Consider the following 18233-nt stretch of genomic DNA (forward strand, 5'->3'; position numbering starts at 1 on the left):
GTAGTTATTAAACTCAAATCTAGAGCCACACCTATTGGAGTTCGACAATACCCCATGAGCAAAGAAGCAAGAGAGGGCATAAGGCCCCACATTGAGAGACTGATACAGCAGAGAGTCTTAGTCTCCTGCAGGTCCCCATGGAACACTCCTTTATTGCCAGTAAGAAAACCAAGGACTAATGATTATCGTCCAGTCCAGGACCTTAGAAAAGTTAATAAGAGGGTACAAGATATCCACCCTACAGTACCAAATCCCTATAACTTGCTCAGTACATTGCCACCTGAGCAAACCTGGTATACCGTCCTAGATTTAAAAGATGCCTTTTTCTGCCTGAGATTACATCCTAATAGCCAGCCTTTGTTTGCCTTTGAATGGCGGGACCCGGAAAGCAGAAGAGTTGGACAGCTCACGTGGATGAGACTGCCTCAGAGATTCAAAAACTCCCCCACTCTGTTCGATGAGGCTTTACATCGAGACCTCGCCACCTTCTGCACCAAGAATCACCAGGTGAGCCTTCTACAATATGTAGATGACCTCTTATTGGCTACAGAAACCCACGAAGAATGTGAACATGGGACCCAAGAGATCCTGGTCGAGTTGGGTGAGTTGGGGTATCGGGTTTCTGCCAAAAAAAACACAGCTATGCCGGACAGAAGTGACCTATTTGAGATACATCCTGAGAGATAGACAGAGGTGGCTGACTGATGCCAGAAAGCAGACTGTGATACAATTGGGAGATAGAACTGGAAGAGACCACCTCCAGTAGATAGGCATGGCCCATAGTTGAGGTATGGGACCACCCACACATCTCAAAATTTTAACCCAGAATTGTTCCTGTCTAAAGGAAATGCCAGGACAAAATGGAGCAGAGACTGAAGGAAAGGCCATCCAGAGACCACCCCACCTGCGGATCCAACCCATCTGCAGACACCAAACCCGGACACCATTGCTGATGCCAAGAAGTGCTTGCTGACAGGTGTCTGGTATAGCTATCCACAGAGAAGCTGTGCCAGAGCCTGACCAATACAGATGTGGATGCTCACAGCCAACCATTGGACTGAGCATAGAGTGCCCAATGGAATAGTTAGGGGAAGGACTGAAGGAGCTGAGGGTGTTTGCAACCCCATATGAAGAACAAAATCAACTATCTGAACTACCTATAGCTCCCAGGGTAAACCACCCACCAAAGAATACCCATGGAGGGACCCATGGCTCTAGCTACATATACAGCAGAGGATGGCCTTATCTGGCATCAATGGAAGGTGAGGCCCTTGGTCCGTCTTTTGGAGTTTTGATGGCCCAGCATACAGGGATGCTAGAGCAGTGAGGCAGCAAAGTGGATGGGTGGGGGAGCACCCTCATAGAGGCAAAGATGAGTTGGGGATGGGAAGGGGGTTTGGCAGAGGGGAGACTGGGAAGTGGGACAACATTTGAAATGTAAACAAATAAAATAACCAAAAAAAAGTAAAAAAAAAAAAATTAAAAAAGACAGAAGAAATGCAGGGATGTTGGACTTAATTTTTTTAAAGAAATTATTTTAAAGGTATGATACAGAAGGAAAAATAGATATATCAAGTTAAAAGTTAAAAGCTAATTAAACAATTAGTAGAGTAAGAAATGGTCTACAGTACTGTAGAAAATATTGACAAGCTTTACAACTGACATGGACTTGATATTCAGAACACAGTAAGGAAACCAAAACCTTGACAGTTAAAAACAAACAAAAAATTAAATAATTAGTCGATCTAAATAGACATTTCTCAAAAGAAGATCTGTAAATAGGCACTGGACATTGAAAACACTCTCAGCATCACCAACCCCTCGGGAAATGCAAAGCAGAAACCACAGAGAAACTTCTCACCTCTTAACAGCTCCTATGACCTCTACTGAGGGACTGAGGTACACTATGGATGGCAATATCTAATTTACACAGCTATTATGGGAAACAACATGGAATCGCCTCAAAAAGTTACAGACAAACCTGTCTGACTGTATTAATCATTCTCTCTTTATTACCTCATGGCTGGACAGTACCATCCACCACAGTTATGTAGTACCAATATGGAAGCAAGGAGATTTGAGCCAGAATCAGAGATGAGCACAAACATCAAAGTCTATTACTAGGACTCATGTTCTCCAGCTATGCTGCACCTTCTAAAGGTTCCACAACATCCTAAAACAGAGTGACCAAGTGTTCACAGACAGAAGCCTGTGTAGGATATTTTACATTTAACCTGTAACACTTACTATGATCCACAATTTCCAGTTCTGGGTATGAATGCCAAAGAAATGGAGTCATTATATCCTGCAGTGACATGTTTATTGAACTACCACTATTCATAATATGCAACAAGTAGAATTAACTTATATTTATCAATAATGAGTAGATAAAGGAAATGCAGTGTATATTGTAAGTGGAATATCATTCAGCTCCCAAACATGAAATCCTGTAATGTGTGAGAACATGAATAAAACATAAAGATACTATGTTAAATCAAATAAGCCAAGCACAGAGAAGACAAATACATATGGTCACTCATATGTGAATTAGAAGAAGCAAAACAATTAGAAAAGTGGTCTCCTCCAAGTTCCAAGTGGCCAAGGCAAAGTGGTTAGCAGGAGCTGGATAGCACCGAAGTGAGAGAAGGACGGAAAACGTTCATTGATATGTGTGGTTAGGTCAATGAAACAAATATTAGTGATCTAGTGCACAAAGGAGTGGCTACTTATAAATTATTAATAGCACATTGTATCTTATGCGGATGTCACAAAAATTGATAACTATTTTGTCACAAATAAATGGTAAATGTTTGAAGAAGCAGATAAGTTTATTTTGACTTGAAATTGTATTTTGCAAAAAAATGGATTAAGTATAACACTGGTACCTCATAAGTATGTACTGACATATAGCTCACATACCTCATAAACATAACTGACATATACATGATTGAAAGGGAGTCATTGAAACTGCTCAGCAGGTAAAGGCACTTACTGCACTAGCTTTATAATTGATCTGAGCTTGAATCCAGGGTCCACAAGGTCACCCACTGGATTCCACATGTACACTCTGGCACAGGTGCCCACAAATACATTGTACAAACACAAACACAAAACCACCACCATCATAATAATAACCATGATAAATAGAATTTAAAAATAATTAAAAGAAAAATAGTATCAAGGCAAGAAAAAGAAAATGTCTCAAATTACCAGGTTCATATTCTAGTCTGGGTACTGTAATATATATTGGGATAGAGTCAAGGAGACTGTCAATAGATTTTTAAGATTATTAACTACTGGATCTGGTTTTATCTATACAAAAAAACAGATGAATTTACCTCAACATCTCCAAATGCTGTGTAATAAAACTAAAAATAAGGGCTTGTTCTACCTGTTCTAAATCAGGGCATATTTTAAGTGACTGAAAACCAGGGTTCTCATGCTATATGATCAAAGAAGACAAAAACCTTGTAGAATTCTAGTATAGAAGGTATGGGCTGAACACAAGCTACTGTAACTTCTTACATATTTACCATATTTGACCTTCTGTAAATCTGTAATTTGAAGGGATTTCTAGAAGACAATTATTAGCACACAGGATATTTATGTCTTAGGTACATGATATACACCTTAAAATTGCTTTACAAAATGTTTCTAATCTGAAAGGAAAAGCCCAGTCTTCACAAGCCCCTGCTGGTCTTGTTAGTGATGTGGAAGAATATCCCACTGAAACTGTGCAGTATCATTCCTAGTAAAGATGAGTTTAATATAGTTGTTGACTAGTTGTATTCATATTTTATATCCTATTTCTATCAACATTGGTACCTTTTCCTACTGACTTTTATGCCTTCTTTAAAAATGATGTTAATTCTTTGCCTGAGGTGATCTTTCACATATTGTCATTTTGGAACTTCTATCAATTTTAAAAGTTAGAGAAGCTAATTGGAAAAGATCATACAAATTACTCATAAGTTCAAGCTGTAAGAATGAACAGCATTAAAGGAAGACTCATCCGGACCATCATTAACACTCGATATGTTAGATATATCACTTGATGTGTTCCTACCTTCAACAGCCTGTCAAAGAGAATAATTCTGTTTAGTTGATATTCTGTATCCCTCTCCCTGATGATTAAAGGCAGGGTAGCAGCAGCAGACAACTCATTATTGCTATTTGAATGTGGTAAATTTGACTGGCTGTAAAGGAACAATCAAAATAAAAATATGGACAAAGACAATATTAAAGCACAACATTATAAATGTCCTATTTAAAATCTACACATGTCTTATTAATCTCTCAGAATTGGGCAAAGTGTCAAGTGAAGGAGTACTCACTCATCTTCAAGCAATGGGTAAAACGCTTCTCCACCAACGTCTTTTAATCTCTGCCAATTTAAAACAAAGGACGTATAAATCACTATGTTGGGTAGTAAGACTTATATCTACTTAAAAAGAATAGTTATGTAAAAATTATAAATTCACAACAGCACAAAGAAGTAAAAAATAGAATCTAAAGATTAGTTTGTTTCATAGACATTCAAACATACCATACTTCTGACCACGATTATGTACGAGCAAGTCTTCCCCTTTCCTGTCTATACGCAGTGTTCCTAACATTTCCTCACATATAACACCAAATTACTAACATTAATACAAAAGTTAATGTATACAATAATTTAAATTATATAAAGAATGATTAGAAAAAGGTATTTTTAATATATTCATTTATTAAAAGATTACTAAAAATGATAGGCTTTTTTATATATTCTTTAAAGACATTTGCATGAAATATAGCTGGTGAAGTCACAATTTCTGGAATATATATATATATATATATATATATATATATATATATATATAATTCATTTATTTATTTATTTTCAAATTGTAACTTATACTCATTCACACAGGAGTTATAAACACAAAAAGGCAGGACGTGGGGAAGGGGATGACACTGGAGCGTGGGTGTTCAGGGGGAATACAGATATCTTTCAGAACCAGGTATCGGCTGGGTGAAGGTTCAGGGGACAGGTCACTATGACTCTGCCTATGATTCACTTGTCCTTATCTAAGTTGGTGGAATATACTTTTTAAGGTTTTTAAGTGACAACTCACTCAGAAGTACTGATGAAGTATATGGTCTTGTACAGAACAGGTAAACAAATAGCTGAGACTCACAACTTCACTGAAATCAGGCAACTCTAATTAGTATTATACATTTTAAAACATCATAATCTGATCAACTGTTTAAATTTTAATTGTTTTTATTTCAACTCTTAAGATGTTTAAAATTACCTAAACTTTACTATGTTTAACAAATGGAGAAACAGGAAGACGTAGTCAATGAAGATGCAAAGATAGCCTTGTTGTGAGCAGTCCAGCAGTGTACAGGCTGAACTTACAGTTTACACAGATATTTCCTGACAGTTCTACTCCAGACACACACTGCAGACAATCTCTCATGTGTCACAAATGCGAAGTGTTGTGTGTTAGCTTTAGATGAGGCATTTGGTAACTTCTCATCCTTAGGTTAAAGTGTTGTGTGTTTTCTCTAGATGAAGCACATTTGGTAAGCTTTCATCCTTACATTTCTTAGCTGGCACAAAGACAACGTGACAGTGGTATCATCTAAGAGTGAGCTTCTATCTCGACCTTGCCCGAAACTTTCTCCGTCTTCAAAGAGAAAACTAAGAGTTAAAGAAAAAAAAAAAAGGAAAAAAAAGTTGTTATGTTGATCATAAAAATATAATTATTTTTTCTAAAAAATTTTCCTATCACACTCTCAGCATCAAGACGAAGTAAAATTCATACTAGACAGTGGATTTCGAAAATTGAGTGTAGTGTGGTACATATGCCTATATCCCAGTGTTGGGAAGGCAGAGGTAGGTGTATCAGGAGTTTGCGGATAGTCAGTTACATAGTGAGTTCACACTAGCATGAGACCTTGTCGTGACAAACAAGTTTTCAAAAACTGTAACTGCTAGTTGAAGTTTCTCCAAACACGACTGACTTTTATATATCTCGCGATTAGTTATAATTCTGGCACATGCTGCCCTGGTTAGCTTTGTCACTCATGCTGTGGTTCTAAAGCTGTGGTTTTCAATCTGTGAGTTGTGACCCCTTTGGGGCTAGAACAACCTGTTCACAACGGTCTCTTAAGACCATCAGAAAAACACAAATACTTAAATTATGATTCATAGTAGTAGTAAAATTATAGTTGTGAAGTAGCAACAAAACAATTTTATAGTTGGGGTCACCAAACATGAGGAACTGTATTAAAGGGTCACAGCACTAGGAAGGCTGAGGGCCACTGCTTTAGAGAGAAAACTCTGCAATTACAAATTCTAACCCATCCAACAGGTGTAGGTCTTACTACTTCCATGTTCACACAATTATAATATAAAATGAAATTAAAAAAATCAACCAAAAATTTAAACTGTTATTATCAAAGATTTTCTTTACTTACTTCGGGAGTGTGCAGATAGGTGGTTTGGATCGAATAATTTCCTTGTTTATAAGCTCCTTTTCCAGGTCTCCTCCAGCCAAACACCAAAGGTAGTAAACTTCCTCAATAGATCTCTCCGCCAGGTAATCATTGTCTATATCTATTAATGGTAAAATTTTCAAAATTACTATTACCATTTTTGTCTATATTAATAGCTGATATTGATAACAGCTGACATTCTAATAAAAGTAGCTGAAGAACAGGTTATCAGTTCTGTGTGTAAGGACTTTGCAAGTTGCTACTCCACCTAACAATATAAGAGATAAGATTGATAATCTTATGTGAGAACCATAAGAAAGGTAACAGAATGGAGGCAAACTACTTCCCACAAGATTGGAAAAGCAGGTAGAAGGATGTGCAAGAACAGAAAAAAAAAAAGCCTCAGGAACCAGAACTAGAATAGTAAAAGCAGAATACAATTGATGAATTTCTGTAAGCCCAGTGCAGACAAGTCTGAGAGTCTGAAGTCCCAGGATGTGCAGTTATAGCGGGACACTGGCACAACAGTAAAATTTATCACCAGGATATCACAGGATCTCACAGTAAATACTGGAGAAAACTGGCCTGCACTTCAGGCCAGGGAAGGAGAAAACAGAATCAATCTGGAATATCACCAGAGGACTTTCTTCCTTATATGGCTTGTCACAGGAGAAGTTAGCCAGCACCTAACTGACCTGGGAGGATGGAATACTTTTTATGATGTTGGTGGCAAGGAGGAAGGACAGCATCCTGTAGTCCTATACATAGGTCACATGGTTTAGTAAGCTTATGCCCCTGGACTGTGATATTCACACAAGCTTTCTGCCCATAGTGAAACTAGAAGGCTAGGGTACACTTGAGTGGGGTGTCTGGGTGCAGGTGTGTCATGACTATACATTTTGATTCATCTTTGTAACAGGTTGATTTCCTCCTAAAAGTGGCTTATGCATAAAGACAGTGAAGGGACCAGAGATTGTCAAAATTCTAAACATACTTCCTATACTCACAATGGAAGTAAAACTGCTACTTCAGTACTTCTCTTGCCCCCTCCCCATGAAACTCGCATTAAGTTGATATGCAGAGTGATGCTATTAGTCAATTTTAGTCACATCCTGCTTCCTATATCTAGAAGCTAGAAAAGGTAAAATCTGGAAAATTTATTCCCCATGTTAGAGGTACAGAACAGGAATTTTTATGCTCTACAAAAAGGAATGTGGTAGGAAAACCCTCATGTCAACAAAGCATTCCTTTCCTCATGCTTTACCACATAATATGAGGGCACAGATTTCCTACTGTTGATAGAATTTTAAGACCACTTTGTTGTGTGTAATATTAAAAAACAATCCATGCTATTGCCTGCTATGTTCTAGTAACGTGGTCTCTCTGCCCCCATGGTCCCCATGTGGTGGCCTCCCAACTCCTGGTTCTCTTGCTGTGGAACCTGCTGACTTTCCCAGGTGTCTGCCTCCTGCAGGTAGCTGTGACAAATCCTGCACCCTTCCCCACCCTTAACCCAGTAAAATCAAAACTCGAGGCTTGTAATTTATCAGTCAGATTTATATCAGTAAATTCTCAACCCACAAGATGCCCACATAATGAACTCAGAGCCAATTGATATTGATAGAAGCTGCCCACCTAGACTGGACAGATTGTCCTATGTTATTCCATCCCTTCTATGATATTCATAGCTACTTGTGGCTATTTAAAGACACGTGGATCAGGTTCGTCCTCCCCTTCCTCCATCTTCTCTGTCTGTCTACCCTCTCTGTTCCCTGTGCTGTCTCTAAAACTCTCAGCTTGCCTTCGTTTTTCACTGCCCAATCACAGACTCCAGTCTTATATTACACCTGCCCCCACCTGCATATCAACAGCAATCTACACCACTTAAGATACGTTATGTGGAATATTAGTAATTCAGAGTCTAAAATTTGACTTATGTTTGACACACTGTAGAATCACCTCCTAATTCCCTGGCTATTTTCCACAAAACCTATGGATGAAACGCCTGTTACTGCTGGATTCAAAAGTAAACAGGCTAGGGGACTTCTTCTGGAAACAAGGCTCACTTACCACCTGTGCTTCACTCATCTTTACCTTTACACAAGTCACTGATATCCTCGGGCAGAGTTAAGTCAGCGCATCTCAGCGAAGATGAAAAGAGACCGGCAGGTTTGATAAAGGGGGTGTATAAAGGTGACACTTCACTGAACACCTGGTCCTTCATTAACTCATTTGGGGTTGGCCTTGAGAAAGACAATTGAAAATACTGAGCATGGATATGGAAATTTTCCTACAAAATATAACACATTCAAGGTGGGAGTTAAAAGTCTTAGATACCTCCTTAACACAGACAGCCATGAGTTGACTTCTTTTATTCACAAAAAGTTAACTTTAGATCACGTACAATACTGGTATCAACTATGTACTGTAACACATGCAGCTATCGTCCCTTAGTCCATCACTGTCATACCAAACACTAAATCAACTCTATAGAGAAAGAATCCTGGGATAAGCCTGAAGTCTTAAGGAATCACCTTTTAGAAGGATGGAAGGTGAGGCACTTCTTCAAAATATTTATCACACTTTCTGGAAGCTCCTGGTGAATAAAGATAAAAAATAGACAAATGATCAATTGTACAAATATATTTTACTAAAATATTTAAATCTCATAAGTTTTGATTTTAAAAGAAATACAGAGACAAAGAGTGGAGCAGAGACTGAAGGAAAGGCCATCCAGAGAGTGCCACACCTGGGGATCCATCCCATATACAGACACCAAACCCAGACACTATTGTGGATGCCAGGAAGTGCTTGCTGACAGGAGCCTGATATAGCTGTCTCCTGAGAGGCTCTGTCAGAGCCGGACAAATACAGAGGTGGATGCTCACAGCCAACCATTGGACTGAGCATGGGGTCCCCAATGAAGGAGTTAGAGAAAGGACTGAAGGAGCTGAAGGGGTTTGCAACCCCACAGGAAGAACAACAATATCAACCAACCAGACGCCCAAGAGCTCCCAGGGACTAAACCACCAACCAAAGAGTACACAAGGAGAGACCCATGGCTCCAGCTGCATATGTAGCAGAGGACGGCCTTGTCAGACACCAATGGGAGGAATGACCCTTGGTCTTGTGAAGGATTGATACCTCAGTGTCAGGCAGGAGTCAGTAGGGGAGCACCCTCATAGAAGCATGGGGAGGGGGGATGGGATAGGGGGTTTGCAGAGGAGAAACTGGAAAAGGGGATAACATTTCAAATGTAAATAAATAAGATATCCAATAAAAGAAAAAACCCATTTTTATTTGGACTTTATTTAAATTTATATTCATTTGTCACTCTCTGGGAAAAAGCCAGCATTTGCAGAGAGATAAGTACAGCTTTAATAGCTTGTTATTGTATCCTAATGTGAAAATGAACTTTCCTAAACAGATTGCTCTTGTTTGACTGTGCCCCTTTCTACATTCAGGTCCTGAAACTTAAGGCAAAGTAAATGTCATTAAGGGATGAGCTGCTGGGGTGGACCTGCTACTATTATTCTACTAAATGAACACTGTACCATACTGTTCTCTAAATACACCTCTTTCTCCTCATAGATTATCCAGGTCTCAGATGTCAACAAAGAAATTTCTTTGTACACGGAATGGTGGTTTAGCAGAAAATCACAATGGTTAAAGTGTAGGAAGCTGTGACTATGGAGTGCTCAGCTATATCTATGTCACACCCCCTCTGCAAGGCTCAAAGACCATCATGGAACAGTGGGTAGAAAGACCCAAAGAGCCAGAGGTAGGGGAGCTATTGACAGCCAGCGATGTCTAGTGAAGGCAGAATCAGTTATCTGTAAGGGTCTGGCTCCTGGTAAATAGACCAGGGTGCAGTGGACACCCACACTAAGGAGTATATGGGCCACACTGGACTTAATGGGTTATTAAATGGGGGGTGAATTTGGGAGATAGGGGTTGATATAAGAGGAGCTTGGGAAAAGAATTAGGGTAAATATGGTTAGAACATTGTATGAAGTTCTCAAGAATGTATAAAAATAAAAGCAAACAAATAAAAGAGGTGGCCCATGAGAGGTGATGGGGTCCCATGGGCCTTCATCTTGGGAATGGGATCTTATACTTCCCTATCCACTGCATCCTCCACCAGCTTGCTTCTCTGCTGTGAGTGTCCTTCCCTTATCAGAAACCTGAGCCTGTGGGCACCTTTATCATGACATTTCCAGCCTCTAAAACTGTGAGATGATTCATTTTGTTCTTTAAAAATGACCGAGACTCAGATAGTCTTCTGGAACAGGACTCATGTATAACTAACCTTGATAATGTCCAGACACCCATGCTCCTCAGCCAGAACTATTATAGTGTCATCTACACAGCCTAAGAGAAAGGAAAGGCAGGTGAGTAAACACCAGAACTATGATAGTATCATCACACGGCCTAAGAGAAAGGGAAAGGCAGAGGAGTAAACACTGGTTTTTAATCTATCACAATAACTGGAAAATACAATGACAAAAATTTCCAAATATCATATAATATAGTTTTGGTCTCTAAGCTAGTAAAACTTTTTTTTTAATTTAAAGAATTAACTTTCTTAACATGCTTTGACAAAAGCATAGAGGCTTACTCACTCAGTTCAGTTTAGCACAGGTACTAAATTATAGCCACTTATATAAAGATATAAAAAAAATCCAAGGAATTTTTAAAGGTGCTGTATTTTTTTCATGGTTACAAGAATAATTTATTTTTATTACATGAGATCTGGAGAATGACCCCATGTATCTCTGGAGATAAAAAGTATAAATTCAGTCTTCAGACCACACTTAACAGTGCCCCAAATTCCTTGACAGCTGTAATGTCTAGTCTTTGTAAGGAATTAATGAAACAGATAAAATTTTATGCTACTTAACTCATTGCCCCCTTCCCACAGGTTTTATCCTTTGTAAACTGTTCTTGGAATTCTGATGTGTCACTGCTTCATATGAAATAGTCCTTTCAGTTCTCTCTTCATTACATTTAAGTTACCTCACTCTGAATTAGATTACACATTTGCTAGTATACATTTCAAATAATACATATGTAAGTTTTAAAGAGAAAAGAACATTCTTCCTGGATTGTTTTCGTACACAACTAGTCACATTAGAAAGGTAGCTCAAGGTTTAGATATGGGCATGGAAGTACAGTTTTACATTCTATTAGTCTGATTATAGAAAATACTTTACTTGGCTAAGTCATGAAACGAAGACTTCTTTCCATGAAGGTTCAAGTTCGTTCATGGATAAAGAAAACTGCTGCATGTTTGACAAGCAGTCTCCATGACCTCTTCTCATGCTTACCTCACCACCAGCAGCACAGGAGTCTCACTATTCCAGCGAGCACGCCAATGCACGTGGCGGCTGTCCCTATACATTGTATTTATGGTGGAAAGATAACCAAATGCACGAAACTTACCCAAAGTAAGCAAAAACTTTAGCCTTTCAGAAATATCCAAGCTCTGAAATAATTTTCTCCCCTAAATAAAATGGGAAAATAAATTCTTATTAATACTTAGAATTTTCTCCCTGTTCCAGATATAACCCTAACCCTAACCCTGAAATCTGTACTATTATTTAGCTGATTTTATTGGCACTTCTACTTATTATCATATTTTACTGATTTTTTTTAAAAAAATCAGCTTGACTAAGAAGAACTATTGATAACACTCCTAAAGGAGTTGTATAATATTTAGTATTTACGGCACCAACGTCTAATGATCATTAGATCAAAATGTGATTCCCAGCCCTGATCACTTTGAGAACCACACATTATTGTTAATTTTTCCTGATCACCAAAAGTATTATTTAGTAAAATACAGAGATGGCCCTGGAAGTCTATCTACCCCTGAAATCCTTAGTTATGTCTCTCACTCAAGTAATCCTTTCTCTGCCCCGGTAACCACCCACAGCAGGTCTTCCTCTCCAGCAACTTCAGATCGGTGTTCCATGCCTTCCAACAGCACCTGAGTTTCTGTGTTGTCTTTGCTGTTTTTGGAGCTGGGGACAGAACCCAGGAGTCAAGTTGCTAAATCAGTATAGTTGCTAGAACAGCATGGTATCACTGTGTTCCATCCCCAGTCCTTCCTATACTCTTAACTTAAGGCAATCTTTCTAGGCTAGTCTCAAACTCAAACTCAGTTCTCCCTAGCTCAGAGTAACTGGTATTACAGGCTGTTTTAAGATACATATTACATTTTAGTTGTTTCCTTATCAGTTTGCCTCTGGAACTCCTTAACATGAATTTGGGAGTCAAAATTTTTATCTCCAAAAATCATGTGTTAAGCAATTGTATGTGCAACAAGTTGGATTCTTCTATCACCAAATAATTAAATAACATTGCTAAATTACCTAATCCCTTTACACCGCACATCTCTCATCTGTAAAACTGCAGAAGAAACTGAACAGACCTACAGTGCTCAGTTATAAAAAAGTGGACAGTGCCTGTCACACTTGCACTGGCTGTCCAGACCCAAGGACATAACCAAGTGATATAAAACTCCTATAGAAAAATTAAACTTTCCTTTTACTGAATTTATTCAACTCTGTATCCTTCAAACTTTATAGACTGTAATATAACTATGACCTCTAATACAATATGTCTATTTATATTTAGTCAATTTGTACAACAAAATATTTCATTACTATATAAACTTCCTCTCTAAAAAGCAAATTCTAATGATCACTCAATTATTTTATTAGTTTAATATTTCTTTATACATACCACACAAAGTTCAAATAAAATTATCCCAAGAGACCATACATCTGATTTAGGGCCAGAAGGTAATGGTTTTTCACTTGGCACATGATCATTAGTTTTGAAAATTCCTTGTGCAATTACCTCAGGTGCGAGATATGAGGGATACCTGTAACACATGTAAAAATAACAAATAATTACATTGAGCTACAATGATGACAGAAACAGCAGGACATTCTTGTAAATAATTCGTGAAATGTAAAATTCTCACATGATTAAACCCATAGTGATTACTAGAGAGAATCTTGAACTAATCATTGAAATACAGGCCTTTATGTCTAGGAATTGAAGCAGAACATACAGGAGTCTTAAATCATTTTAATAACGTCATGTCTCTCTGTGGCATCAGTGTGGTTCCTTGCCATACTGCCATTATAGCAGGCCTCTAGTTTTGTCTTCAAGTGCTTTCCTTCCTCCTTAGTCAGTCTTCTATCAGGAGTGAACGGTCTTATCATTAAAACTTTGAAATAGGTATTTTCTACAGTGTCTTACTTTGCTTTCCTGTTGCTGTGATAAACACTGCAAAACAAAAGCAACTTGGGAAGGAAGAAGTTTATGCCATTTTACAATTACACTCCATCACTGAGAGAAGCCAGAGAAGCTCAAGCAGGAACTGAAGTAGAATGAATGGAATAATGCTGCTCACTGGCTTGCTCAGATGGCTTTTTTATAGCAAGATGACCTACTCAGGGATAGTGCCACCCACAGTGAGTTGGGCTTTCCCATATCAATTGTTCATCAAGAAAATTACCCCCAGAATTGCCTACAGGCAATCATCTTCAGTTACAGTTCTCTCAGATGACTTTAGCTTGTGTCAAGTTGATTAAAATCTGGCCAGTACAAATGACCCCTTGTCAACTTGACATACAAATACATCATTACTAAAGTTATATTACTATAACTTTTCCTTTCTTGTTTACCCCAAAAGCTCATGTTAATAATGCAATATAAAACAGTATAATTTTAAAAGTTCTAGAGTCTTTAAAACTTTAAACATCTGTATGTACATTCAGGGCTGTACTGTTAGTAGTGGATAACCATTTAGTGTGCACTTCCTTAGGGGAGACTAGTTCTTCTTTCAGGATAGTTGTTTGCAGTCCTGTGTCTATGGCTGAGATTTCATGAGCTTGCCTCCTTCCATGTTTAGCATGTCTTCTGGTGTTGTCCTTTCAAGCCAAGTTTAGACGGCTTGTTGGTGAAACTGCATGGGTGTAGTATATGGACTGAGTAGCTCTATTTATATATTTAGAAACACACACATTGTACACACACAAACACACATACATATGTAGCCAAAAAATAAAGAAAAAGAGGTCGTGATTTTGAAAGAATTGGGTTGGGGGTACATAGGAGGGTTTGGAGGGAGGAAAGGGAAGGAGAAAATAATTGTAATCATATACTTTTTAAAAATTTAAAAAATTCAAACATTTTAAGGTTGAGTCTCTTAAAAATCAAACCAGGGCATAGTCATAATCAGATTCAAGCAAAACATAATTCAACATTATAAATATCTAACTATACAAGAATATTATGAACCCAGAATGGAATCATTAGGCACAACATGTAGGCACGTTCCATTTTAGTATCATATGTATGTGTGTGTTTCTCAAGTTTACTCATGAGCACCATAATCTCGATTTTCCCTTCATTAACATTATTTTACAACAATAACTTTAGGCAAGATACATGAAAATACACGTGGCATTCCCTCATACTATCATTGCCAAAGTTCATACTTATATGTAACTCATTCAAGTATGAATATATAGCTTGAATAAAACTAGTTTGATATATTGTTAAATAATTATTCATCATGATGACATAAATACTCTTTTAATATACTCATGTATTATATATAAACCTGAAATAGCATCTGTCCTCAGGTGATAATACTGCTTTATACGGAAATATGTGGAGTCTCTAGAAATAGCTACTGTCTAATGAAAGCACCAGATGTAATGGTCTAGCACTTGTGTTCCACTCTTTGAACTGTGTGAGTCTTTGTGTTGTGGCACCAGAGATGGCCTTGAACATGCCATGCAATTGCCCTGCCCAACAGACCTGTGCTTTCACTTCAGTGAAAGCTCTAAAGATTACAGTCCCCTTTAACCAGACAGAAATTCATAAAGAGCCTTAAACAGGCTCTTTAATGAAGGGCATCATCTTTCAGTGACTTCCTTTTAAGTGTCTCATTTTAACACTCAACAGAAATTACTAGGACTTCACTTTGAACATGGCTGGTCAGGTATTGCAAATGGCTTTCATCATCTGCAGTTTTAACAGGGCATTAAGCTACTGTCCAATCACAGTGAATGCCCAATTTCTAATTCTTTCCGATATTTTGAAGCAGATGGAAACACTTACGTGCCTTAGTATCTGTCACTGGGATCAGCTGTGCACCTCCGCTGATGGAGAGGCTCTTCCTGGCCTGGCTGTTTGATCACTTATTTTATTTTTCCTGGCTAATGTTTCACACTTTGCTCTTTATACTTTCCAGTAAGATCCTCTGAAACTCAGACTTCAAAGCAAGCTGCACCAAATGCTAAAACAAGACCACGTCTACCAAAGTCTTTTAAATTCAAAATAACTGATACACTTTAAGAAAACTCACATCTATTTCACCAGAAACTAATGGAATCTTAAATGTAAGTCAAAAGCCTAAAGTAACGTTTGTGTTATGTTTTTAGTTTTCTTTCATAAAAATTGATTTAGACAAGATGCAGTAGTAATAGTCACATCTACCACTGCTCTTACGGCAGACAACTGGAAATGGTCACTCAAGAAAGAAGCTTGAACTTAACTAAGAACTTTAATAAAAATAAAAAAAAACCATGTTAACTATTAGTACAACATTTTTATGTTTATGAATAAAATTGCATTCTACCATTGAACTTATATGAATGTTAAGATTTGAATTTGCATAACTTAATAAATCAGCCACTGGACAGAAAAGTCCCCCATTTAAGAATGAGTTGCTTGAGGATGAGAACTAATAATAGCTTTGTGCATGGAACAGGCAGAGCAGAACGTGCTCAGGAAATGCTTCCTTACTAACTGAAGTCTCAACAGCCTGGACTGCACAGTGAGTTCAAGGACAGCTTAAGACAATGGTACTAACAAACAAACAAAACAAAAACAGAGAAGAAAGCTAGAGGCCAGGCATGATGGAGCTCTCCTTTAATCCCAGCACTCTGGAAGCAAAGGCAGGTGGATCTCTGTGAGTTTGAGGCCAGTCTGGTCTACATAATGAGTCCCATGGCAGCCAGGGCTAGATAGAGAGAACCTATTTCAAAAACCAAAAGGAAAAAAATAGGAAAAAAAGATCTACAGTCTACATTTTTACAATAAAGGAGAAATTTTTCAAAAATCTAAAAATTTTTAAGTAATATTCTACTCCTGCCTATCCCGACTCCTGGTGCTAGCATGGTAGAACTGATTCTTTGGGTGCCCAAGGAGAAATCCCAAGTGAATACTATTAAAAACAGTCAGGCTGCAGGTGAGAGAATGTGATGAGTTCTGCATTAGGTGACAGTGTGTCAAACAGTCAGGCTGCAGGTGAGAGGATGTGATGACGAGTTCTAGGCTAGGTGACAATGTGGTTTGCTCATGTTCATCACTGCTCTGAAGTTATGTAAGGAAAGTCCTGAGTGTGAAATACAAGCTTGAGTCTTAGAAATAAAGAGCCAAGAGGTCTACTCTTAGACTACCACGAAAGTATCAGACATAACAAATTCAATCACAGTAAATGAAAGACAGCATATGTAAATATGCAGTAAAATGTTAACATGGAGAAGTAGAAGGACAATCAGAAATTCTTTTCCTTACTTTTGTTGAAAATAATGTAACTTAAGAATAAGAGTTCCACTACAGGAATGTTTCAGAGGAACTATACAATGATACATCAGTCTCTATCAGAAACATACATCTAAATATAGCATGAAATAAAGTTCCATTCATTTCATGGAGGGAACACAGATCTGGAAATTCACACCAGAAGCAATTAAGTAAATAGACCTTTTTAAACATACACTTCTCTATAGAAAATTTATCCCATTACCTCCAATGTCCACAATGAATTAACTTGAATTAAAAAATGCAATTTAATCTTAGAGAATAAGGAATTAAATAAACATAAAACATTAAACTGAAAGTAAAATAAGCAATGCTTTTCAGTCTATAGAAGAACATATAGTATCATTATGAATCTGGTCTGCTTTCTTACCATAAGCCACTTAATTCTAAATGAAATGCAATTAATTAAGGAATATCATAAGGTAAACATGACCGGTGATGTAACCCTTTGTGCTTGTTATATTAAAGATCAATTCAGGACTCTCAGGGAGACTGGGAAAACACTCACTGTTTACTTGTCAATAAAGTATATAAAAATTAAGATGTAGTAAGTAAAGAAAATCTGTTTTCATGTCAAAAATAACTAGCCAGATACACATTATCAAAGTTCACCAAGGTTAAAATAGAATTAAAAATAGAGATAAACAACCCTTACCCTATTGGGAAATCGACATCATCACCATGGGCTGTCATGTGATAAAGTCCAAATTTAGCCAGTTTAATATGACCCTACAATGAAAAGAGAAAGTCAGTATGAAATACCTTAATACAATTGCCAAAGAAAATTGTCATTATGTCTTATAAATAAAATAAATATTATGCAATCCAATATAATATTTTTTGAAGATTTACTTTATGTGCATACATGCATGTTTGAGTGTATGCCACAGGGTGCCCAAAGATACCCGGTAAGAAGAGGGCACCAGATTCCCTGGAACTATAGTTGGTGTCAGACATGTGAGCTTCCTGATGTGGATGCAAGAAACTGGACTCAGGTCCTATGGACAAGCAGCAAGTGTTCTTAACCACAATGCTATCTTTCCAGGCACATACATATAATATTTTATCAAAATACTACTATTTTAGAATTTATAAACCACTGTGATTATACACAGAAT

At 37.6% G+C, this 18233-nt stretch overlaps 1 protein-coding gene across 1 annotated transcript in view; it reads right to left on the reverse strand.

The window, feature by feature from the left end:
• The window catches only part of Tbck (TBC1 domain containing kinase), a 149582-nt gene that overhangs the window by 104350 nt on the left and 26999 nt on the right, over positions 1-18233 (reverse strand). The window contains exons 5-14 of the mRNA XM_028760363.1: positions 17771-17844; positions 13231-13372; positions 11926-11986; positions 10793-10854; positions 9018-9079; positions 8578-8726; positions 6466-6604; positions 5587-5686; positions 4335-4384; positions 4067-4196 (exon numbers count right to left, since the gene is read on the reverse strand). Of these exons, the coding sequence (XP_028616196.1) occupies positions 4067-4196; positions 4335-4384; positions 5587-5686; positions 6466-6604; positions 8578-8726; positions 9018-9079; positions 10793-10854; positions 11926-11986; positions 13231-13372; positions 17771-17844 (969 nt within the window). The remainder of the gene's footprint in view (positions 1-4066; positions 4197-4334; positions 4385-5586; positions 5687-6465; positions 6605-8577; positions 8727-9017; positions 9080-10792; positions 10855-11925; positions 11987-13230; positions 13373-17770; positions 17845-18233) is intronic.

Source organism: Grammomys surdaster, unplaced genomic scaffold (genome assembly GCF_004785775.1).
Source record: "Grammomys surdaster isolate TR1022 unplaced genomic scaffold, NIH_TR_1.0 126531, whole genome shotgun sequence".
Classification (NCBI taxonomy): Eukaryota; Metazoa; Chordata; class Mammalia; order Rodentia; family Muridae; genus Grammomys; species Grammomys surdaster.